Here is a 19690-nt window from a genome sequence, read left to right on the forward strand (position 1 = left end):
TCCATGTTGAGGAGATCCAGCTCCTTGACAAGCTTGAAACCTCATCTTCATACAATCTCAGAGCTGTTATCTGCCTTGCAAAAGGCACGGAAGTTTATCAGCTGTTATATTTATTGCTGGACTAATGCGTCGGGCGACTGTTCAGGCCTGCCGTACTGCTCGGCGTGCACCAGTATGGAACATTGCCGCTAAACGGCCGTGCCCTTTGACCTTCAACCAGCTGCGAGGTATTCGGCCATATTCTGGCGGCAGACGCTCATCCCACACTCCAGTAGCTCCCCAATCATCTATGCATCGCCGCAACCTCTCCCTCGCCGTTATCTCGACCGTCGTTGCCTCCGGGGCATGGTATACTTATCAGGGTGACTCCGTTAAATCGGCAGCAACCCAGATCCGGGGTTTCGCATCGACTGCCCTCAACTCCGCCTACGCAGAAGGACCCGCCGAGTCCACGCGACGTGCATTGCTGGTCAGCGGCGATCAATTCTACACCGCAACGCTCTCCGGAGACCAGCCTCTTGCCAAGCATACAGACGATTCGGATCGCCAAGTCCTAGAGATGTTGACTCCCGAGCAAGCGACCCAGAAGCTTCGCAAGAACGAGGAGTCATATTTGGTCAATCGGGGCAAGGGTGTTGTTCGTTACGATGTTGTTCAGGTTCCCAGCAACTCCCCCATCGAGGACGATCATGCGGAGAAGATAGTGGAGATCCCAGCATCCGTGGCTACTGTCAGCAATGGCGAACCGAGCAGTGACTGGATGTTCTGGGGTGTTTTTGACGGTCACTCGTATGTTATGTCAAGGTTGAATACTTATAATGCAAAGACTAACTATAAACCAGGGGCTGGACCACATCTGCGAAATTGCGCAATGTTTTGATCTCATATGTGGCCCGTGAATTGAACACAACTTACAAGACTGCTTCTGCCGATCCCTCTCTCCTCGTGCCGACATCCGAGGCTATCGATGCCGCCATTAAGAAGGGCTTCGTCCGCCTTGACAATGACATCGTACATGAGAGTTTCAAGGAAGTCATGAAGTCTAAATCACGACGGGTCGCCGCTGAGCTCCTTGCTCCTGCTCTCTCAGGATCATGTGCTCTTCTTAGCTTCTATGACTCCCAGTCCAAGGACCTCAAGGTTGCTGTTACCGGAGACTCTCGCGCTGTTCTGGGCCGTCGCGGCCCTAGCGGGAAATGGACTGCTACTGCTCTTTCCGAGGACCAGACTGGTGGCACCCCATCTGAAATGAAACGCTTGCGTGAGGAGCACCCCGGTGAGCCATATGTCACCAAGAATGGCCGAATTCTCGGCCAGCTTGAACCCAGCCGTGCGTTCGGTGACGCTTTCTACAAGTGGAGCCGGGACGTCCAAGATACGATAAAAGCGAAGTTCTTTGGGCGCACTCCTCATCCTATGCTGAAGACGCCCCCCTATGTCACCGCCGAGCCTATCATTACTACCACCAAGATCGATCCCTCCAAGGGCGATTTTGTCGTCATGGCTACCGATGGTCTGTGGGAGATGCTGAGCAATGAAGAAGTTGTCGGCCTGGTTGGTCATTGGGTTGAGCAACAACAATCTGCTGCTGCAAGCACGGGTAGCAAGGCTTGGTTACAGAGCTGGTTCGGGTTCGATAGTCAGAAGAAACTGCCCGTGGAAACTGCAACCGACGGATCGACTGAAGGCCAACGACGTCCCATCCGCCAGCAGCAATATGATATCTCTGGTGCGGCTACTCGATTTGTTGTTGAGGACAAGAACGCAGCAACGCATCTTGTGCGGAACGCGATGGGCGGAAAGGACAAGGATATGGTGTGTGCGTTGTTGACGCTACCCAGTCCTTACTCTCGTCGATACCGGTAAGGATATCCTTTTCATGCCACTTACTTTTTTTTTAGCGGTTTGGCTAATCTTTCTTAGTGACGATGTTACTGTTGAGGTCATCTTCTTTGGCCAAGGCCCTGATTCGCGCACCGTGGAAGTCAACCAGGAAGCGAGTGCGTCAGACCAGCCTCCCAAGTCGAAGCTTTAAGTGTTCGTTTTGTCTTATGTTCTATTCGTGACATTCCCCAAGCATTTTGAAGGGTGGCAGGCTTTTTTTTTTGATACGTTGTGCAATCTACTAGGGAATAGTTTCTCTAATCTTACGAATTATTTGCAATTCCCTGGTTACAAATAGAAAAGTCGTCTGTACGTTTCATGCTTTTTATTGCCTTCATACTACAGTGTACATACTAGTAGAGTGACAAGCCAGGCAAGTTTACTATCATTCCCATTTCTAGCTGTACTTCTATAGCCATTGATTATTATTTTTCTACCTTGTTGTATAACGTCGTGAATAAAAATATATAAGAAAAGAAACATCGGATTGTTACCTTACATATAACGTCCATAATATCATCTTGAGCCACCTAGATTATCAAAGTCCTACGTCGTTAACGATAGAGGCCACATACGCAGCTGACTATCTTTTGTGAGAAGTAAAAAAAATATTGTACATAAATGCGGGTGAGTAAGGAAAATAATGCTACACAATGAACCTCGAAACCAGTCGAGGAACTATATGCATCCTAAATTGTCATTTCGCAGGGGGGTTGGACCAAATTATGAACGTGGACGCACAACCCTAGAGGGTATCCTGTGACGATTGATCCTATCCGAGCCGGCTCATAAGATCTGTACCAGTCGCCCAGGGGCCATGGGCTGAATCAGGCCTGACATGAGCTTGCTGTCAAATTGGGGTGTGAATGTGGCCTCCATCTTGATGAAGCTCTGAAATTCATTTAGAGCCAGCGCGTGGATAGTTCGCAACTCTATAATGGAGTATGGCTGAACAAACCACCATCGATTCATTGCATGGGAAAGAACCCATGTCATTCCAATTGATACGATTCCCGCAGATGGAATCAGCGCAAGTTTTTCAACTGGAAAGGGTCATTATCGCCCGGCTTCTCGAAAGCGATGGATTTCTCGATGAATCGGTTGTACACCACGGGTGAAAACACCTTATTGTCCAGTACCCAAGTCTGCAGCGTAGCAACGTTGGTACTGGTGATCCAGTAGAGCATAAGTGCAGTTGGCATCTCTTGAACAAAGCTTGCAAAGCCGATATAGCATGTCAAAACTATGACAAAGGCCCGCAAACCGCTGAAAAAGATCTGTTTGTACATCTCGTTCTTTGGAAGGAGCGGGATGTGCCTCCAAGGCTGGACTTTCCATCCCATCAGAACGTTCCCCAATATCGACGCAGTCAGACAAAATGGCAGCACGCCTGTCGGGTCACCTGCCAGCAAATCCGGGAACCAGAGGGCACCCTCGTTCGCAAGAGTGGGCTCGATGGTTAAATGCAGGGATTGAGCTGCGGAGGCAGGGTCTGGCGATGACTCGATGAACGACGACAGCCAGGCAATGATGCCGTTATTGTTGCCGCTCATCCCGCGCAGACTCTCCATGAGCGCAATGAAAACAGGTATCTGTAGAAAGCTGATTGCTTTGTGCTTGCCGGATACTCCCCAACGCTTTTGAAGCTGAACTGTTCGTTTTCTTATATCAAGTACTTTTATTTCAGCAGTTGATAAATTCTTGAATCTCTCCAAGTTCGCGCCGTTGCGCTCAGCCGTCTGTTTCTTTGCATATCTTTTCGTCCAAGCGCTTATAATTGGCATTATTTTCTTTTCGCGGTGACGATGGAGTCGAGTGTATAACAGGATAGGCAACCCGACAAATGTACGAACAAGTACGGCCGTTAGAGGAATTGAGGCAACCCATGGTAGACATGAAACAGTGTGGACGCCGTGAATAAATGCGGTAGAGCCGTCTAGTGCAAGGTCGACGATGGAGGATGAGGCTGGTCTTGTTTGGTGGAAGTGTCTAACTTGCGAGCGAGGCAATTGTATGGCTCGCCGCGTTAAGTGCAGAGCCTGTGATGAGCGGAGAGCATACATCACTGCTGATGCGGCGACAGACAAGATAAAAATAAAAGATGGCTAGAAAAAGTGAGGCTATAGGAATCGCGGAACGGAAATCGGATATTTGGAGATCATCATGTGACACGTACGGAGTTACTTCATTGGCTCGACTGATCAACTTGTTGACAGCAAGAGAGGGGGAGCATTTTCTGACTTGTTCTCTAGTTTGACTTCAAATTCCATTACTATGTGTGGTTTCTGATGAGGTCTCTCTAAATATTGCCTTTTCACCATGGCCCTCTTATCAAACGCCATTCTGGCCATTCTGGCCCTCACCGCCACGGCTGTCCTCCTTCCGAAGCTAACAGGCGTCCTCCTCGGTCTAGTGTTTCGGGGAGTGGGCTGGCTGATATGGCGACGAACGCGGTCTCGCCGTGAATATGTGATCGCGCGGGCGCGATCTGAAGAGGAAGAGTTACGCGCCTCACGGCCGAAGGGTTCAACAACTTCACTATCGCGGAACGGTGCCGAAGATGAGGACTGGGAGAAGGTGGATAGCTCAGGCCCAGGCGGGGTACAGACTACAACTGGCAGTGAAAGCAGTGGCGGTACTGGTGAGGAAAGCAACCAGAGTCCAGAGGACTGGGATGGCATTATTGGGTTCTTCCACCCATTCTGGTATGGCATTCTCTATACATATCGAAACACACAACGCTAATTTATGGGCTGCAGCAATGCCGGCGGAGGTGGCGAACGAGTCTTATGGGAAGCCATACGTGCAACACAGAAGCGCTGGCCGAAGGCAATCTGCGCTATCTACACGGGTGACCATGAAGTCAATAAAGCCACGATGCTGGAGAAGGTGGAGAATCGGTTCAACATTCACCTACATGCGCCGACCGTGGTGCTCCTATACTTGACAACCCGCAAGTATGTTGTTAGTAGCTCATATCCTTACATGACGCTGCTGGGACAGTCGCTGGGGTCACTGGTTGTTGCCTACGATGCTTTTACGCTGCTTGTACCAGATGTTTTTGTTGACACCATGGGCTATGCCTTCACACTCGCTCTGTGCAAATGGCTTTTCCCAACAGTGCCTGTTGGCGCTTACGTTCATTACCCGACCATATCAACCGACATGCTTGCCTCTCTTGATGACAAGAGCGGGGTGCAAGGGATCAATTCCGGCGCAGGAAAAGGGTGGAAAGGGAAAATCAAGCGTCGTTACTGGGAGATATTTGCCAAGCTGTATGGCTGGGTTGGGCGACAGATCGATGTAGTTATGTGTAACTCGTCCTGGACGGCAGCACACATTCGCACGCTCTGGGGCACCGGCAAGAAAAGCAGCAACACCAGTGGCGACGGAACTGCGTCATCGCCGGCGGTGGTGTTCCCCCCAACAGCAGTCACCGAACTACAATCAAATATTGCCGTTGACGTGGAGAGTGAGAAGACTCGCCAGCCCGTTCTACTTTACATCGCCCAATTCCGGCCAGAGAAGAATCACCCACTAGTATTGCGCTCATTTGCACGATTCTTACAAGAACGAACAAACAACCCAGCCTACGAAGGTCAACTCCCTCCACGCCTTGTGCTCATTGGATCCGTGCGCCATTCCAGCCCTGATGAAACCCACATCTACAACCTGCGCCTCCTGGCGCATGAACTCCGCATCCGCGACCATACCACCTTCTTGTGCGACGCCAGCTGGCCTGTCATGCTGTCACATCTCCGTACTGCCTCGGTAGGCGTCAATGCCATGTGGAACGAGCACTTCGGTATTTGTGTCGTGGAGTACCAAGCCGCTGGTCTCATCTGCGTGACACACGACTCGGGCGGTCCACGTGAAGACATTGTCGTCGATTTGGGGGACGGTGCAACTGGATTCCGAGCTGAAACAGAAGAGCAGTTTGCTGCTTCTTTCGAGGCTGCCCTTGCTCTTCCGGAGGTAGAGAAACTCGCCATGCGGCAGCGGGCTCGTCGCTCAGCTCAACGGTTTACCGAAGAGGAGTTCTCCCGCAAGTGGCTGGATCAAGTACAAAAGCTTGTTAAAGCGTCGAATGTTTAGCTTTGTGATATCCCCATTGGAAATAGATGAATGGCATTTCCATTTAGTTTAGTAGTTCGCTAAAACAAGAAGTCAATTCTATAATAGCAAACCTTAAAAGACTGTACTTAATTCGTAATAATCGTAAAATAGAAATAGAAGATGTGGCCAAGTCTAAGACTCGTGCATAAAAACAGACATCTCAACTAAAGCACCTCAAGTCTTCTAACCAGAAACAGAAAATGCCGGCAATGCAACGGATGACAATGCGAACACACTGGAATTTCCCCCTTTAATCGCTATCACTTGCCTCTCCGCTGTCCGAGTCAGCTCCATTGCCGGTATTTTGAATACCTTCAGCCATGATATACTCGGTTTGCTGAAGGGTCTTCTTAATCTCATTATTGTTGAAGACCAGCTCAGCAGGCTTCTGACCATGCTTATTCCGCACTCGAGGATCGCAGCCAGCCTCACACATCATCTTGATCATGGCCTCGCCGAGTTCTGCATCTTTATCGTTGGCGTACCGCACTGCGATGTGCAATGGCGTGTCCTTGTCCAGCCGGGTCAACGGGTCGCATTCGAAGAATTGGATGTCAAACAGTGCATCCATGGTATCATCTAACCAAAAAAAAAGAAAGAGTTAGCTTCCATGAGATATGGGCATAACGATGTGGCAAAGTAAACACGTACAGCTGCCGTACTGGGCACAGATGTGCAATGCGTGATTTCCCATAGCGTCTGTCACCTCATTGAAGAATTGTGCCACTTGCTCATTTGTCTTCTCTTCCATATCATTCAGCACTTGCTCAATTAGGTGGGGTTGGTCCCGGCGGCAGGCTTCCACGACCAGCTCGCGGGGTGATGCGCCCTAAATCATAGCGACATTAGTGTTGATATTAGTAAGAGTCTGGTAAGCAGTATTCACCTCGTCAGTCATTTCTGTTTATGGGTTCACAGAGTCCGGAATACCCGAGAGTAAAGTCGGTAGTACAGGAATTGGTGCTCAGCTGTAATGGGACGCGTGGAGTTGTAACAAGAGTCAGGCGTTTTGTATGGGTATTTTGCTGATCGGAATGGGTCTTTCACAAGGAAACGAAGTGGGATATGTATGTACAAGCTGGACTGCCGGTTAAACAGGCATCAAGTTCCTGCGAAATACTACAGGTTATCGGAGTTGTTCCCCAGGGACATCCCACACGCGGGCCGCCCGGATATATAATCCTCCGTATCCCGTTTGGATTTAGCCGCGCGCCTAGATCTCTTATCAACGACGGCGATGTTCTGCACCTAACGGGGACTACATTGTATAGCTGCTGAGAACCTGACTCTCTCCTATTCTAGCTGCCTGACGCTTTCTTAGCTTTACCCACTGCATCCTCCCGCCAGATCATCAAGATGCTCGTCTGTATGTGCTGTCTCCAAGTTGACGCTGTCCAGCGAGAGTCCAGAACAGAAACTGACTCCTCTCCCTAGTCTGCCCCAATTGCAGCAATGCGCTCACCATTTCCAAAGCCGACTCGAGCACAAGATTTCCCGCGGGCGTGAACCGCTTTGAATGCCGCGTCTGCCCCTACGAAGCCCCACTGGACAAGAACTATTTCGAGAAGAAAGATATGAAACAAAAGGAAGTGGACGATGTCTTTGGTGGCAAGGAGGAGTTTGCCAATGCTGACAGTGTTGGAAGTAAGTTCTTTCTGCTATCTTCTCTCAGTCTCAGAAGTGACATGTCCTTCGAGATATACAGGGCTGACATACTCTCTCTTTTTCCCTTACAGCTCAATGCCCCGCCGAAAGCTGCAATGGGGAACGTGCGTACTTCTTCCAGCTGCAGATTCGCAGTGCAGATGAACCGATGACTACATTCTTGAAGGTATGTCTCCCTCCTTACGTCTAACGTACTTGAGGTACCCGTGTCTGACAGCTCCCAGTGTACCTCGTGTGGTGCTCGGTGGAGAGAAAATTAGAGTTGGGGAACAAGTCACTTGCATTGCTTTTTGCTTTCTTTTTTGAGTTTTATTACAGCGAGGTGCAAATGGCGCATTTACCAAGTGATTTTAAGGGTGGCGTGTGTAACCCAAAGCTATCAAGTTGATATAACGATACCCAAATTGATCGACGTCACAGTCCAGCGCACAGATTATTTTGAGATCTGCGGGAACTTTTCGGGTGGGACATGGATCTAGCTTTTTTATGCATTTTTATTTTATATCGTATTCCAAGGTTTATTGTGGCTTTGGCTTTTGTGCTTTTTGAGCCCTGGCCATAGCAGTGGCCAGAAGAGTAGATACAATTGGCCTAGTACGGATGTAGAGCCCGACATTGGTTTCTGCCTGGGATATACTAAAGAAGAATCTGATGATCGGAGGCCAAATAGCAAAAAAAGAAAATTTTCTATGCATGACATTGTTGGTGGGATGAGTTGGCGGTGAGAGTTGTTGCCCCTCACCCGCGGGGTTCTTAAAAGACAAAGACGAAAAAAAAGTGAAAAAATGGATCGAGACATCCAATATCGCCACGGTAATTCGTAGGCCAAAATAAAGCGGGAAATGGGCAAAGTAAACAATGCAAACTAAGAAGTTTCTCACCCAACCCCTCTGCGTTGCTGCCCAGTTCAAGCGTTTAGAGCCACAGAGTGGGCTGGGAAGGAGCCGATGAAAAAAAAAATTCGCACCGAGTGGAGTGCCATGGCAGGACAAAACCAGGGAAACGGAGGGGTGTTTCAAGCGCGGAAGTAGACAGTACATCATAAAGTATGGTTAAAGACATGCTGTAGCAAGTACATCTACATCAGCCCACCAACCCACTTTGCAAAATCTGCGTACACGGGTAAGGTCCAGAGCCAATCAGAAGCCATAACCAAAGAGGGCTTGGCCCCACCTGCTGACTCGCCTCGCTCGCTTGCCCCTCCATATAAGGATTTCCCCTCCTCCCCTCTCCCACAGACTTTTCTTTCTTCCTCTTGTCTGCTACAGTGAGTATTTCCTACCCCCTACTGCTTTTCAGCTCTCCCTCTTCCAACTACTCTTTCTGATTACTTTTGCTCAGTACCTCTACGCGTTCTGCCGTAGTCTCTGAGCAATTTTTTCTACAGATTTTTTCTAGTATCTTACAAAGAACTACAAAAAGTTCCAACCGTCATCATGGGGTACGTGGCCGTCCCTCAACTTTTGAGGAGAACTGAGACTGACTTGACCCAACAGTAAGGAAGAGCGCAACCACATCAACATCGTCGTTATCGGCCATGTCGATTCCGGCAAGTCCACCACCACTGGTCACATGATCTACAAGTGTGGTGGTATTGACCAGCGTACCATCGAGAAGTTCGAGAAGGAGGCTGCTGAGCTCGGAAAGGGTTCCTTCAAGTACGCTTGGGTTCTTGACAAACTCAAGGCCGAGCGTGAGCGTGGTATCACCATCGATATCGCTCTCTGGAAGTTCCAGACCGCCAAGTATGAGGTCACCGTCATCGGTAAGAGACTTTCCCATTCATTCTATCAGTTGCACACATGCTAATATATTTCATTACAGATGCCCCCGGTCACCGTGATTTCATCAAGAACATGATCACTGGTACCTCCCAGGCCGATTGCGCTATTCTCATCATCGCCTCCGGCACTGGTGAGTTCGAGGCTGGTATCTCCAAGGATGGCCAGACCCGTGAGCACGCCCTGCTTGCTTTCACCCTCGGTGTTAAGCAGCTCATCGTTGCCCTCAACAAGATGGACACCTGCAAGTGGTCCGAGGCCCGTTACAACGAGATTGTCAAGGAGACCTCCAACTTCATCAAGAAGGTCGGCTACAACCCCAAGTCCGTTCCCTTCGTCCCCATCTCCGGCTTCAACGGCGACAACATGCTCGAGCCCTCCCCCAACTGCCCCTGGTACAAGGGTTGGGAGAAGGAGACCAAGGCTGGCAAGACCAGCGGAAAGACCCTTCTCGAGGCCATCGATGCCATTGAGAACCCCGTCCGTCCCTCCAACAAGCCCCTCCGTCTTCCCCTCCAGGATGTGTACAAGATCTCCGGTATTGGCACAGTTCCCGTCGGTCGTGTCGAGACTGGTATCATCTCTCCCGGCATGATCGTCACCTTCGCCCCCGCCAACGTCACCACTGAAGTTAAGTCCGTCGAGATGCACCACCAGCAGCTCAAGGCCGGTAACCCCGGTGACAACGTCGGCTTCAACGTCAAGAACGTTTCCGTCAAGGAGGTTCGCCGTGGTAACGTCGCTTCCGACTCCAAGAACGACCCCGCTGCCGCCTGTGACTCCTTCAACGCTCAGGTCATTGTCCTGAACCACCCCGGTCAGGTCGGCGCTGGATACGCTCCCGTCCTCGATTGCCACACTGCCCACATTGCCTGCAAGTTCGCTGAGCTCCTCGAGAAGATCGATCGCCGTACCGGTAAGGCCACCGAGACCTCCCCCAAGTTCATCAAGTCCGGTGATGCCGCTATCGTCAAGATGGTTCCCTCCAAGCCCATGTGTGTTGAGGCCTTCACCGACTACCCCCCTCTCGGTCGTTTCGCCGTCCGTGACATGCGCCAGACCGTTGCCGTCGGTGTCATCAAGTCCGTTGAGAAGAACGCTGGTGGCGCTGGTAAGGTCACCAAGGCCGCTGCCAAGGCTGGTAAGAAATAAATGATTCTCGGATGATGCTCATTATGCCGTGATGATTTTTTCTTTTCAAAAACAATTACTGGATCGAGGTAGATTTGCTGTGTAGTTGCTCAAAATGACTACCCACATTTTTATGATACATTTCTTCTTTCCCTCGTAAACTTGCAACAGCAACAAAGTAACAACGTAGACAATAATCTGTAAAATATTTGATCAACCCTTGGACGGTGTACCTCTTGTCCCACCCTCGGTGGACTTTGATCTTGAGTTCTGTGCGATGCGCCTGAGGCCCGCGACGCCTGACTTCTTTGATAGACATGTACATAGTTAGTACAACCATGTACCATGTACCTCCTGTCAAGACTACATATGTATATGAAAACAATGTTTGTTTCAGGTTCTCTCTTTCTTCCTACTATGCCCAATACAATTATTATCCGACTTCAACTTCCTATGTATCCCCATCTTTGTAACCTCATCAAAGGAGATGGTATCTATAATCCTCGAATGGCTTCATCTCAAGCGATATCAAGGACTAGCACCAGGTTCAATCTGGAATTCAACTCCAGATCAATTCCGTCCTGATTCGATGTAGAGCACTATTCCAGACCTATCCCTACGGAATCGACCCCGATCAATCACCACAAGGCATCTGATCAGCCTGAAGCATATGTTTTGTCATTTGTGCAAATGCCATAGTGCACGTACCTGTATATAGTCTAGAAGAGAAGCTAATGAATAAACACCGGTTTAAACCATGATTATTGAAGTGCCTAACATCAGAATCCATGGCATGATACTCTGAGCTCTTAGGTACATATATACTCAAGCTAGTCTCAATTTTCATATAATTTCAACTTTGCAAACCTTATTTTGCATACATATGTAGAGAGGTCGATATTTTAGACCTCTTGGATTTTTGGATTCCCCATTATCTATTGATCTATTTGTCTAAATAATGACTTTCTCAGTTTGTCTCGAAACACCAATAGTATGGGCCGCTTGGTGATTAAAGAGAATGAGCTAAAATCCTGGAACAAACCAATTTACTACATAGCTAATCCGTGCAACTCTCTCAATATGGGGTTATTGTAAGACTGCACTAAGCTGGACTAAAGCGACAAGGTAGAACATGTGTTTTACATAGTTGACTCAGTTTCAAGCTCAACGCAGAGCACTTCCACAGGAAGTGACCTCAACCAAGGAGCCAACTCAGCACTCACGGACTTGGACACGTTCAAAAGTCTACAATGCGACACAGTCCACATTGTAGAACTGTAGATAAAAGATTAAACGGCAAATATTGATCAAACGTATATAAATGACCTATCGTATCTTGGGTATCAAGTCGCAGATACCTACTTGTAGTATGTATCCCTATGTTATCACGGCGTGCTAATAAAAAATGTATCAATCACTCTTCCTCATACTCCTCAGAGCCAGAATCTTCCTCCTCCTCCTCTTCTTGGGTAGGACCACGCCTTGAAGACCGTCTAGGCCCCGAGCTCCGCGGCGCCTCACGTTCCTCCCCGTTTCCATTAACTCGAGCATCCCCATCCACATCGCTAGCACCATCCATCCCACTATCTTGTACGGTCGCCGGCTCAATCCCAAGGCTCCTCCCAAGCTTCCCCTCAAAGTCCTCAAGGTCTTCCCTCTGGAGTTGAGTCAAGCCCGCGTGGTCACTGTTCTTCCCATAAACAGTTCGCACAAGACCCGCCACACCACTAGTCCCAACTTCAATTTTACCCCGCGGTCCAAGGACATACTCAATCACCTCCTCACCACCATCCATCTCCCGCGTCTTGATAATGTATCCCTCCTTGCATAGCCGCTGCAGCAGTTTATCCGTGCGGTCGACGGGCGTAGCAACCTCGGCGTTTGTGCGCGCCAGGTACCGGTCAAGTTTCTGCTCAGCCAGTGAGCCGCCGTTCAGCATAATCACCGCTATGATGAAGCTGTACAGGCCCGTGTATGTGCTTTCAGTGTAGAGGGAGGGTGCCTTGGTTGGAATGAGGATATCGGGGGAACGGTATGGGGGCGGCAAGGTGCTAGTAACGATCCAGGACTTATTAGACGAGGAATGTTTTTCCGTTTTCTGCGCGGCTGTTGTACAGGATGTCAGTAGTGATTACTTAGACACATTGTGAGTCTGCAACAAAGAAAAGCAAAACGGAATCCAACTCACCCCGTCGCTGGGTAATGGTGACTTTCTCTCGCGCCGGTAACTCGGTCATCTCCATACCAAAGCGCTGCCTCATTTCCCGCTGCGCCTGGTCGAAAACTACCTTGAACTGCCGGCCCTGCTCGCCCAGAACCTTGGCGCTGATGTCGTTGCGCCGGATCGGGAGCCGCGAGTACTCGCTTGCTATGGCGAGCCGCACCATTTTCTTAACCATTGCATCGGTGCTGGTCGGTGCGCTTGGTCCATCATAGTCGCTGTCTGGTGCGGGTGATGAGTCGGGTTCTTCGCTTTGTCTTCTGCGCCGACGAGCGCTTGGGGTTGACTCGGTCTCGGATGTTGCGTTGCTCTGGGAATTGAGGTTAGTTAGTGGATAAACCGAGTGGATTCGAGTTTGCATACCCGTCGTTTACGATTTGATGGCATTTTGATTATGGATGGTGGTGAGTTGCAGGTGGGTTTGGGGGGAGACGCGACGCGATTAGAACTATTTTACCCCATCGGGGCTGGTCTGTGCGTGGCCCTTATCAATGGTTCTTTGTTTCAGCAAATGTGTTCGAGGTCAGTTTTCTTTTTTTGAGGTTCTTTCGAAGACTGTATTTGATGAGATATTAAAGAAATAATATTCTTTGCAATATCTACATACATAGAGAGTTGTGTGTTTATTAAATCCAATAGATTAGCGTTGAGGTACAACATACATCGATAGACCTAGAAAAAGCGAACTAAATACAACGGAGGCAAAGCAATACACACAGCAGCGATGAGGTATTATTTTCTCTAAAATAAAAAGAAAGAAAACGAGAAAAAGAAACGCTCCAAAAGGTCAAAGAGATCTAAAATCAGTGGCTGTTCTTCTCATTGACAGCCTCCTTCGCTTCCTCCTTCTTACTCTGGAGGAAAGTGCTAACCCAAGCTAGCGATTCCTGCGACAAAACCAAACTGGTAGTGACAACAGCCTTTCCTGAAGCAAAGACACCATCACCACCACACTTTTTGTACTCAGAGCCGTAGACATCGGTAACATGGTGCTTAACATCGCCGACGACGCGGACGGGAAGCGAGGCACTGTTGTAGATGGAGCCGCGCAGCTTCTGGGTGTCCTCCTTGAAGATGGGGAAGCGAGTGTCGATCTGGGTCAGACCCTTATCACCGAGGGAGTCGGCGCGGGCTATGTAGGGAGCGACATAGCTGTAGGGAGTGGAGAAGTAGGGTAGAACAGGTTTGGCGAGACGGGTGTAGCCCTGGTCGGCGTATTCGAGGGACTTGGCTCCGTAGGGGTTGCCCTTGTAGTAGGAGATAGAGTCGGAAATGATGGGATAGGAAGTCAGATGCTATATTTGGGAATGGTTAGTTAGTATGGGCTAATTCTGAGTCTAGTTCCGCGTTGGGCTGTAGTGGGGGTATACATACGTCAAGGAACTGAGAGTAGTGCTTCTCGCCGTTAACGACCGGTTCACCCATTTTGACTTCTGCGTGGGGCATAAAGATAGTAAGCTGAGTAGGATGTAATATAATAAGAATCTAGAAGAGAAAAAAGAGAGAGAGAGAGGAATATATTGGGTTGTATAGGAAAAAAGGGTTTTCACATGTGATTGCGCTGTCATTATGCAATGGGTCCTACCGCAATCGCATCATTTGTGCAATACATCGTATTATCGGCTGGTTATTTTGGTTGGCTACATATTTCAGTTGTCTGCATTGGATTTTCTTTTTCTTTTTCTTTTTTTCCCCTATCTTTTCTTTTGAGAAAAGGGTTCAATGGCTTCAGGTCCCAACTGATACCCCCACGCCAATGCGTCATTGACATTGGCCACTATCACTGCGAGCTGTCAGAGCAATTGAAGCTCAATGCCTAATTATAGTTATTATACCAAATATACTTGTTTTAATTGCAAAAATCTTGAAAAAAATACCAATGAATTTTTTTGATAAGCTGCTTTCGCATGTGATTGCGGGTCTGATACAAAAACGTCGTATGGTTCCACTTGGATGATCTCTATCAATGATCTATTCGGTCTCTCATCTTATACAGCTTGTCATTTCCTATCACATTCCAAGGTTCTTCCAAGGGTTCGATATTCCCCAGAATACATCGATTCGACCCAAGTGAGGGGTGACTTTTTAAGAAAAACCTTATTTTCACCCGTTTCACCGTTTTACGTTGGACAAAACTGCTTATCTGCACCCTATAATAAAACCGCCTAAGACGCTGGCCGCAGGTGGCCGCAGATCGGGGCCAGCTTGCCAGAATATGACTGACGCTTCGGCTTCTAGGTTATGTGAGTCTAGCCCGTCTGCACGTACATTAGTGATGCTAGTCATGTACCCACCCATTGGCCTGAGCGTCGGCCCCTCGAACCGCCCCTTGTACTCTCGCCGGAAATACGTAACAGCTTCCGGTCCAAATGCGGGAGGAGCAAAATTGCGCAAGGTCCTAGTCGGATTGAAGATCGTTCTCCCGCCCCCCGGGTATGCGATGGGCGAAGTGATTCGTCGCGGATTCATCCGAATCTCGGCGCTTGATGTGACTCTATGAAACGGTTGCGTTCGATAGGGATATAGTACATACTATGGCCATACTATATTTATTAGTCCAGGTGGTTTAATTGAGGGCGAGAAAGCATCCTGGTACTTCGTACATATCCAGACCTTTGAGGACGAAGGAATGCGGAAATGATATGTATTCGGTATGACTATCAGGGTAAGCCGAAAAGATGGCCAGGTTTCCCAATATCGTGGTCGGCATATGAAAAATTGAAGATATCGACTGGACTAGATATGTCATGAGCATTGAGATTCGAATCTGGAGAAGGGCGAGTTTATTTTTCTTCTTTCTTCTTTTTCTCTTTTACTGAGGTGAACGGGATTGGGGTTGATCGACTGGCAACCCACTCGATTAAGCTACTATGTAGATCCCTGTGCATCGTGGGTCTTAACCAGCAACGGTTGTCTCAACATCTTACAAAGTACAAACTCTGCATCTTCTGTTCCTGTAAACTTTCTCCAGAATCTTACCCAAAAAATATACTGCATTCGACCTATCACTGCCTTCAGAGCCGTTGGGATATTGTGTAGTGGAAAATCTCCTTCTCGATTCAGACTGTGGCAAGCATGCCACTCCCTTTTTGACTTTTCACGTACAATCAAGTTTAGAGATCTAGGTGCGAGATATTACATCTCCGGGTGGCGGCTGGGATGAAGGTCGAATCTCGGTTATAACCCTATGAACATCTAGCGTTGCGGAGGCCCGTGATCCGCTGTTAGCTGAGCGCGAAGGTACCCATTTCACATGCGAAACTGAGGTGTCATTTAGCGTTGGCGCTCTTGATATCAAGGGTTCAATTGTGTTGCCTTGTAGATCAATTGGCCGACTCAGGTGATGATCACATGAAATCAAGCGAACACGGGTTATTTTTTCTGTTTATCTGTGATCAACTGTGCCGGAAACTACATATGTAATGTTCTCGAAGCGCTTTGTCCTTCGCTTGGCAGTTGTTAGCCACATCGGCCCTGAAAGAGAATACTATGCCTACAGGTGTGCCAAGGGAATCAGCTGTCGGAGATGATACCGCGTATTAGTGGGTGTATTTTGTGGTCGCTTTGTTGTCTAGATCGCGCCACTTGGAAGGAACTCCGAGCTTCACATATTCTTGATACTATCATATGATTTATGTCGAAGCGAATCGGGCATTGCACAACTATGCACCACGTACATAATAGTATGCCATTCATTGTTCTGGCATGCGGGCTCTCATTCTATATTCCCACCTTCAAAATGATAGTGCTAAGATGGCTATCTCAGTCTCCATCTTGGCATCTGTTATGGATTCTATCTAACACCTGTGGTACTCCAGATATCGGTAGTACTTTTCACGGCTTTTGTTTGGTCAACTTCTACTTCTTTCATGTATCTATCCCATTTTTGAGAATGATTAGCGTAACAGACTGTATTTGAAGTGGATCTATGCTGGGGAAAAAAGAAAAAAAAAAAAAACATATACTCGGGGAGAAAAATAAGAGAGCAGACCAAAACGTACTAGACGCTCATAAAATATCTCCCATCTACGGTAGTTATTATCCACCTCTTCAAGAACCGACGGTATTCCGTAAGTATTAAGGCATCGCAGTGGACTTGTCAAGCTGCTCATCCTTGCATTTGGTGACTTGTCCCACTATGTCAAAAAAACAGACAATGTCGCATGCGTTGCGGCAGGTCCATAACAGCTGAGGTAGAGCGTGATCGGCCGCGGCTAGCTGGGATACTATCTCCCTGCCCTCCTTCAGCGAGACACGTGAAATCCAATGGAGCGGAATCATTGCATGTGCGGTCACATCGCAGATATGATACATCTTCACGATTGACAACACCAGGGTGATCGTCTGATAGAGACATATTCCAAGGATCGACAGGATCTTCCCCGGCAGGAGTGTGCGAGGGTACTCTGAGAGTAACGTCAAAGGGACCAACGGTGAGCGAGTCTTGCTTGAGAATCGACTTCCAAAGATGCCAGAAGCTCGTGTCAATCATGTGTCGGCTTGTATTCGCACGGAGCCGCCAATAACACGGGAACTTGTTAGCCTTGATTCTCACCTCTGCATCCTGGAATGGCGGGACCGGAATTTGGCGAAGGAATCTTTCGGGCAGATCGGCTATGTTCTCGAACTCGCTCTGGATTTGAGCCCACTTTTCCTGGTATTGTTTTTGGAAGAACTCCGTCCACTGTGGGTTTACGCCGCTGTCAGCTAGGCCCGCGGACATCTCCCAGATAAAATATTCGGCATTAACCCACTTGTCGATACTGACCGATGTCTTTAGAAGTGAAGCAGTATCGCGGCACACGTTGCAGTGCATCAGGATACGAGGCTTGGCTCGCATAACTACCATGGGCATGTTGTAGTGTCGATGGACCTCGTTATCCACCCATTCCTCACTGGCATCCTCGCGGATAGTTTCTAGAGGAGTGGCCATGATCGCGGAAATAGAATGGCTGGTGATGTATTAACTTGCAGTTTGGTATGTACTGATGTTTGGATATGATTGAAATAATAGCTCAGTCGTGACCGGATGATATGGGCTGAAGCTGATAGAGGCTTATGAAGAAAGGCGGTTTATATAAATACTACGTATGGATTGCATCAACCATGAATCAAAGGTCATAATATGAGGCCTTGGAGACTAAGATAGAAAGAAGACAATGAAGATAAAGAACGCGTTTCTCTTATCTCGAAGATTACATCGAGAATATCGTTCAAAGCCCATTGTTCCCTTATTTAGCGAGAGTAGGACCAGAATGTGTCAGTTGTCCACTGGAATCAAAGCGGCTCTTTGTTTGAATTACATACCTATGTACCTTGTAGATGAGAATACTCAAAGGCTGTCAAGGCTGCAATGACAGTGGGATATCAGTAGAAGCGCAGATGCTACATATGCTAGAAATATGTTCAATATTTAATTCTACAAGTGCTAAATACTTTGCAAGCGCTGATGCCCATATAGCTGAGGTAGGTTATATCTTGGCGGGAGTGGGGTTCACATGTGGTATCTCTATGGAATGTGGAGGAACACAATCTATAATTGCATCTTTGAGCATGGAGGTGAGGACCTAGACCTTTGGGGCTTTCCTCGACATATGTTGCTCGATATTCGGGAACCAGAGTCTTCTTTTGGAATGATGTGTTCAGGATTAGACTAGTTAGGAGAAGACACCTAGAGCTGCTAGCCAGGATGGAAGTAACTAATTTTCGAGAACTACGATTGCGCGTTACGGATGGGCATGGTTACGTCGATCGTAGAATGACACCGTGGAATTGAATGACCTGGGACAAACCACATAGCTACAGGGTCATCCACGGCATGGGAATGATCTGGGTCGAGATGACAGACCAAAATTGTTCCCGGCCTATGGGTAAGAGAAATATGTCGACCAGTTCTCAGGTAATAGACAACATTGATTTTGAAATAATTGTTCATTTTCCATTTCATTCAGACGGACACCAGGTATGGAAGTGGCGCCCCCGTTAAAACTGGAGTTCATCGATACATTCACGAATCTGTTTCCAGCCATGGTATATGTTTTCCCATCCCATGCTCGCAGGGACCGAATGTGCTCGATGGTTTTTCGACCTCGCCTTCACCTAGACCCGTGCGCTCAAAACGACAAAACGCCCAAGTAAACCGTTTAGAAACCTGTTCCGGAGTATTAGTCTCGAGTTTCAAAGTGCATATATATGTATATCCTGGGCCAAACATACGCAGGGCAGTGAAGAACCAACGGTTCTTTCCGCTGGTGTAACGGTCCTCAAGGGCCTTCTTGATGGTCTTCTTGGCGTCCTCGCGCTGGGAGACCTCCTTGAAGGTGTCGTTGGTGACGGTACCCTTAAGACCCTCAAGCTCGAGAGTGTAACGGGTGGGCATCAAGTGGTTGTAGTTGACGACCTTGATGAAAGGCTTGATGCGGCTGCGGCGGTCGACGAGCTTCTTGCCCATACCACGGGTCACCTTGAGGGGGTAACGCTCGATACCGGCGACAATGGCGTAGGAGAAGGGGTGCGACTTGGAGCCAGCATCAACGGGCTGGACAATGACGACCTGTAAATTCGAACAAAAATGCCTGATTAGCACTCCGAAATTTTTTTTATTGTCGCGCAGTTCCTCCATATTGCATTGTGCTCTTTCAAATCTCGAGTCTTTCGCTTGCAGGTCGTTCGCCTCTTTCCATTCTCGTGCTCAATTTCGGGGAGGATCAGGATCTTGTCGTACCTTCTTACCGGCGTAGCGGCCACGGGTGATGATGGCCACACGGCCCACTTTCATGACTGTAACATATCTGTCAGCATATAGATCGCAAGGGGAGTCGAATGGTGAAGACGTACACTTCATTTTGAAGGTCCCGGGGGCGGCGAGGATGGGTGGTTGTCGAGATACGGA

The 19690-nt window shown here is 48.4% G+C and overlaps 11 protein-coding genes across 11 annotated transcripts; 5 read left to right on the top strand and 6 right to left on the bottom strand.

Annotated features, from left to right (window-relative positions):
* Positions 1-124: 124 nt before the first annotated feature.
* ptcF (type 2C protein phosphatase ptcF) lies at positions 125-2035 on the top strand (the record flags this gene model as incomplete). The annotated part of the gene is made up of 3 exons (XM_057276956.1): positions 125-789; positions 843-1862; positions 1924-2035. 3 exons carry the CDS (start codon positions 125-127, stop codon positions 2033-2035), a joined length of 1797 nt encoding a protein of 598 aa, XP_057136566.1.
* Positions 2036-2670: 635 nt separating this feature from the next.
* Positions 2671-3947, bottom strand: N7471_004238 (putative mitochondrial export translocase Oxa2; the record flags this gene model as incomplete). The annotated part of the gene is made up of 2 exons (XM_057276957.1): positions 2671-2773; positions 2929-3947. The coding sequence occupies 2 exons, from the start codon at positions 3945-3947 to the stop codon at positions 2671-2673; spliced, it is 1122 nt and encodes a 373-aa protein (XP_057136567.1).
* A 256-nt stretch (positions 3948-4203) lies between these two features.
* N7471_004239 (alpha-1,2-mannosyltransferase ALG11) lies at positions 4204-5979 on the top strand (the record flags this gene model as incomplete). The annotated part of the gene is made up of 2 exons (XM_057276958.1): positions 4204-4589; positions 4644-5979. 2 exons carry the CDS (start codon positions 4204-4206, stop codon positions 5977-5979), a joined length of 1722 nt encoding a protein of 573 aa, XP_057136568.1.
* Positions 5980-6250: 271 nt separating this feature from the next.
* On the bottom strand, positions 6251-6898 carry N7471_004240 (ankyrin repeat-containing protein ANK1; the record flags this gene model as incomplete). Its single annotated transcript, XM_057276959.1, has 3 exons — positions 6251-6579; positions 6652-6829; positions 6887-6898. The coding sequence occupies 3 exons, from the start codon at positions 6896-6898 to the stop codon at positions 6251-6253; spliced, it is 519 nt and encodes a 172-aa protein (XP_057136569.1).
* A 458-nt stretch (positions 6899-7356) lies between these two features.
* N7471_004241 (DNA-directed RNA polymerase III core subunit RPC11) lies at positions 7357-7925 on the top strand (the record flags this gene model as incomplete). The annotated part of the gene is made up of 4 exons (XM_057276960.1): positions 7357-7366; positions 7435-7644; positions 7737-7831; positions 7890-7925. The coding sequence occupies 4 exons, from the start codon at positions 7357-7359 to the stop codon at positions 7923-7925; spliced, it is 351 nt and encodes a 116-aa protein (XP_057136570.1).
* Positions 7926-9101: 1176 nt separating this feature from the next.
* On the top strand, positions 9102-10598 carry N7471_004242 (translation elongation factor EF-1 alpha; the record flags this gene model as incomplete). Its single annotated transcript, XM_057276961.1, has 3 exons — positions 9102-9106; positions 9162-9430; positions 9490-10598. 3 exons carry the CDS (start codon positions 9102-9104, stop codon positions 10596-10598), a joined length of 1383 nt encoding a protein of 460 aa, XP_057136571.1.
* Positions 10599-11991: 1393 nt separating this feature from the next.
* Positions 11992-13185, bottom strand: N7471_004243 (MAGE domain-containing protein; the record flags this gene model as incomplete). The annotated part of the gene is made up of 3 exons (XM_057276962.1): positions 11992-12683; positions 12766-13108; positions 13162-13185. 3 exons carry the CDS (start codon positions 13183-13185, stop codon positions 11992-11994), a joined length of 1059 nt encoding a protein of 352 aa, XP_057136572.1.
* Positions 13186-13413: 228 nt separating this feature from the next.
* N7471_004244 (putative pathogenesis associated protein Cap20) lies at positions 13414-14366 on the bottom strand (the record flags this gene model as incomplete). The annotated part of the gene is made up of 3 exons (XM_057276963.1): positions 13414-14093; positions 14173-14283; positions 14349-14366. The coding sequence occupies 3 exons, from the start codon at positions 14364-14366 to the stop codon at positions 13602-13604; spliced, it is 621 nt and encodes a 206-aa protein (XP_057136573.1). The 3' UTR covers positions 13414-13601.
* Positions 14367-15082: 716 nt separating this feature from the next.
* Positions 15083-15298, top strand: N7471_004245 (uncharacterized protein; the record flags this gene model as incomplete). Its single annotated transcript, XM_057276964.1, has 1 exon — positions 15083-15298. One exon carries the CDS (start codon positions 15083-15085, stop codon positions 15296-15298), a length of 216 nt encoding a protein of 71 aa, XP_057136574.1.
* A 1641-nt stretch (positions 15299-16939) lies between these two features.
* N7471_004246 (uncharacterized protein) lies at positions 16940-17731 on the bottom strand (the record flags this gene model as incomplete). The annotated part of the gene is made up of 1 exon (XM_057276965.1): positions 16940-17731. One exon carries the CDS (start codon positions 17729-17731, stop codon positions 16940-16942), a length of 792 nt encoding a protein of 263 aa, XP_057136575.1.
* Positions 17732-18941: 1210 nt separating this feature from the next.
* N7471_004247 (60S ribosomal protein eL27) lies at positions 18942-19642 on the bottom strand (the record flags this gene model as incomplete). Its single annotated transcript, XM_057276966.1, has 4 exons — positions 18942-18949; positions 19015-19351; positions 19523-19578; positions 19636-19642. The coding sequence occupies 4 exons, from the start codon at positions 19640-19642 to the stop codon at positions 18942-18944; spliced, it is 408 nt and encodes a 135-aa protein (XP_057136576.1).
* Positions 19643-19690: the final 48 nt, after the last annotated feature.

Source organism: Penicillium samsonianum (genome assembly GCF_028829775.1).
Source record: "Penicillium samsonianum strain IBT 33392 chromosome Unknown utg000003l_segment0_segment0, whole genome shotgun sequence".
In the NCBI taxonomy this organism is placed as follows: domain Eukaryota; kingdom Fungi; phylum Ascomycota; class Eurotiomycetes; order Eurotiales; family Aspergillaceae; genus Penicillium; species Penicillium samsonianum.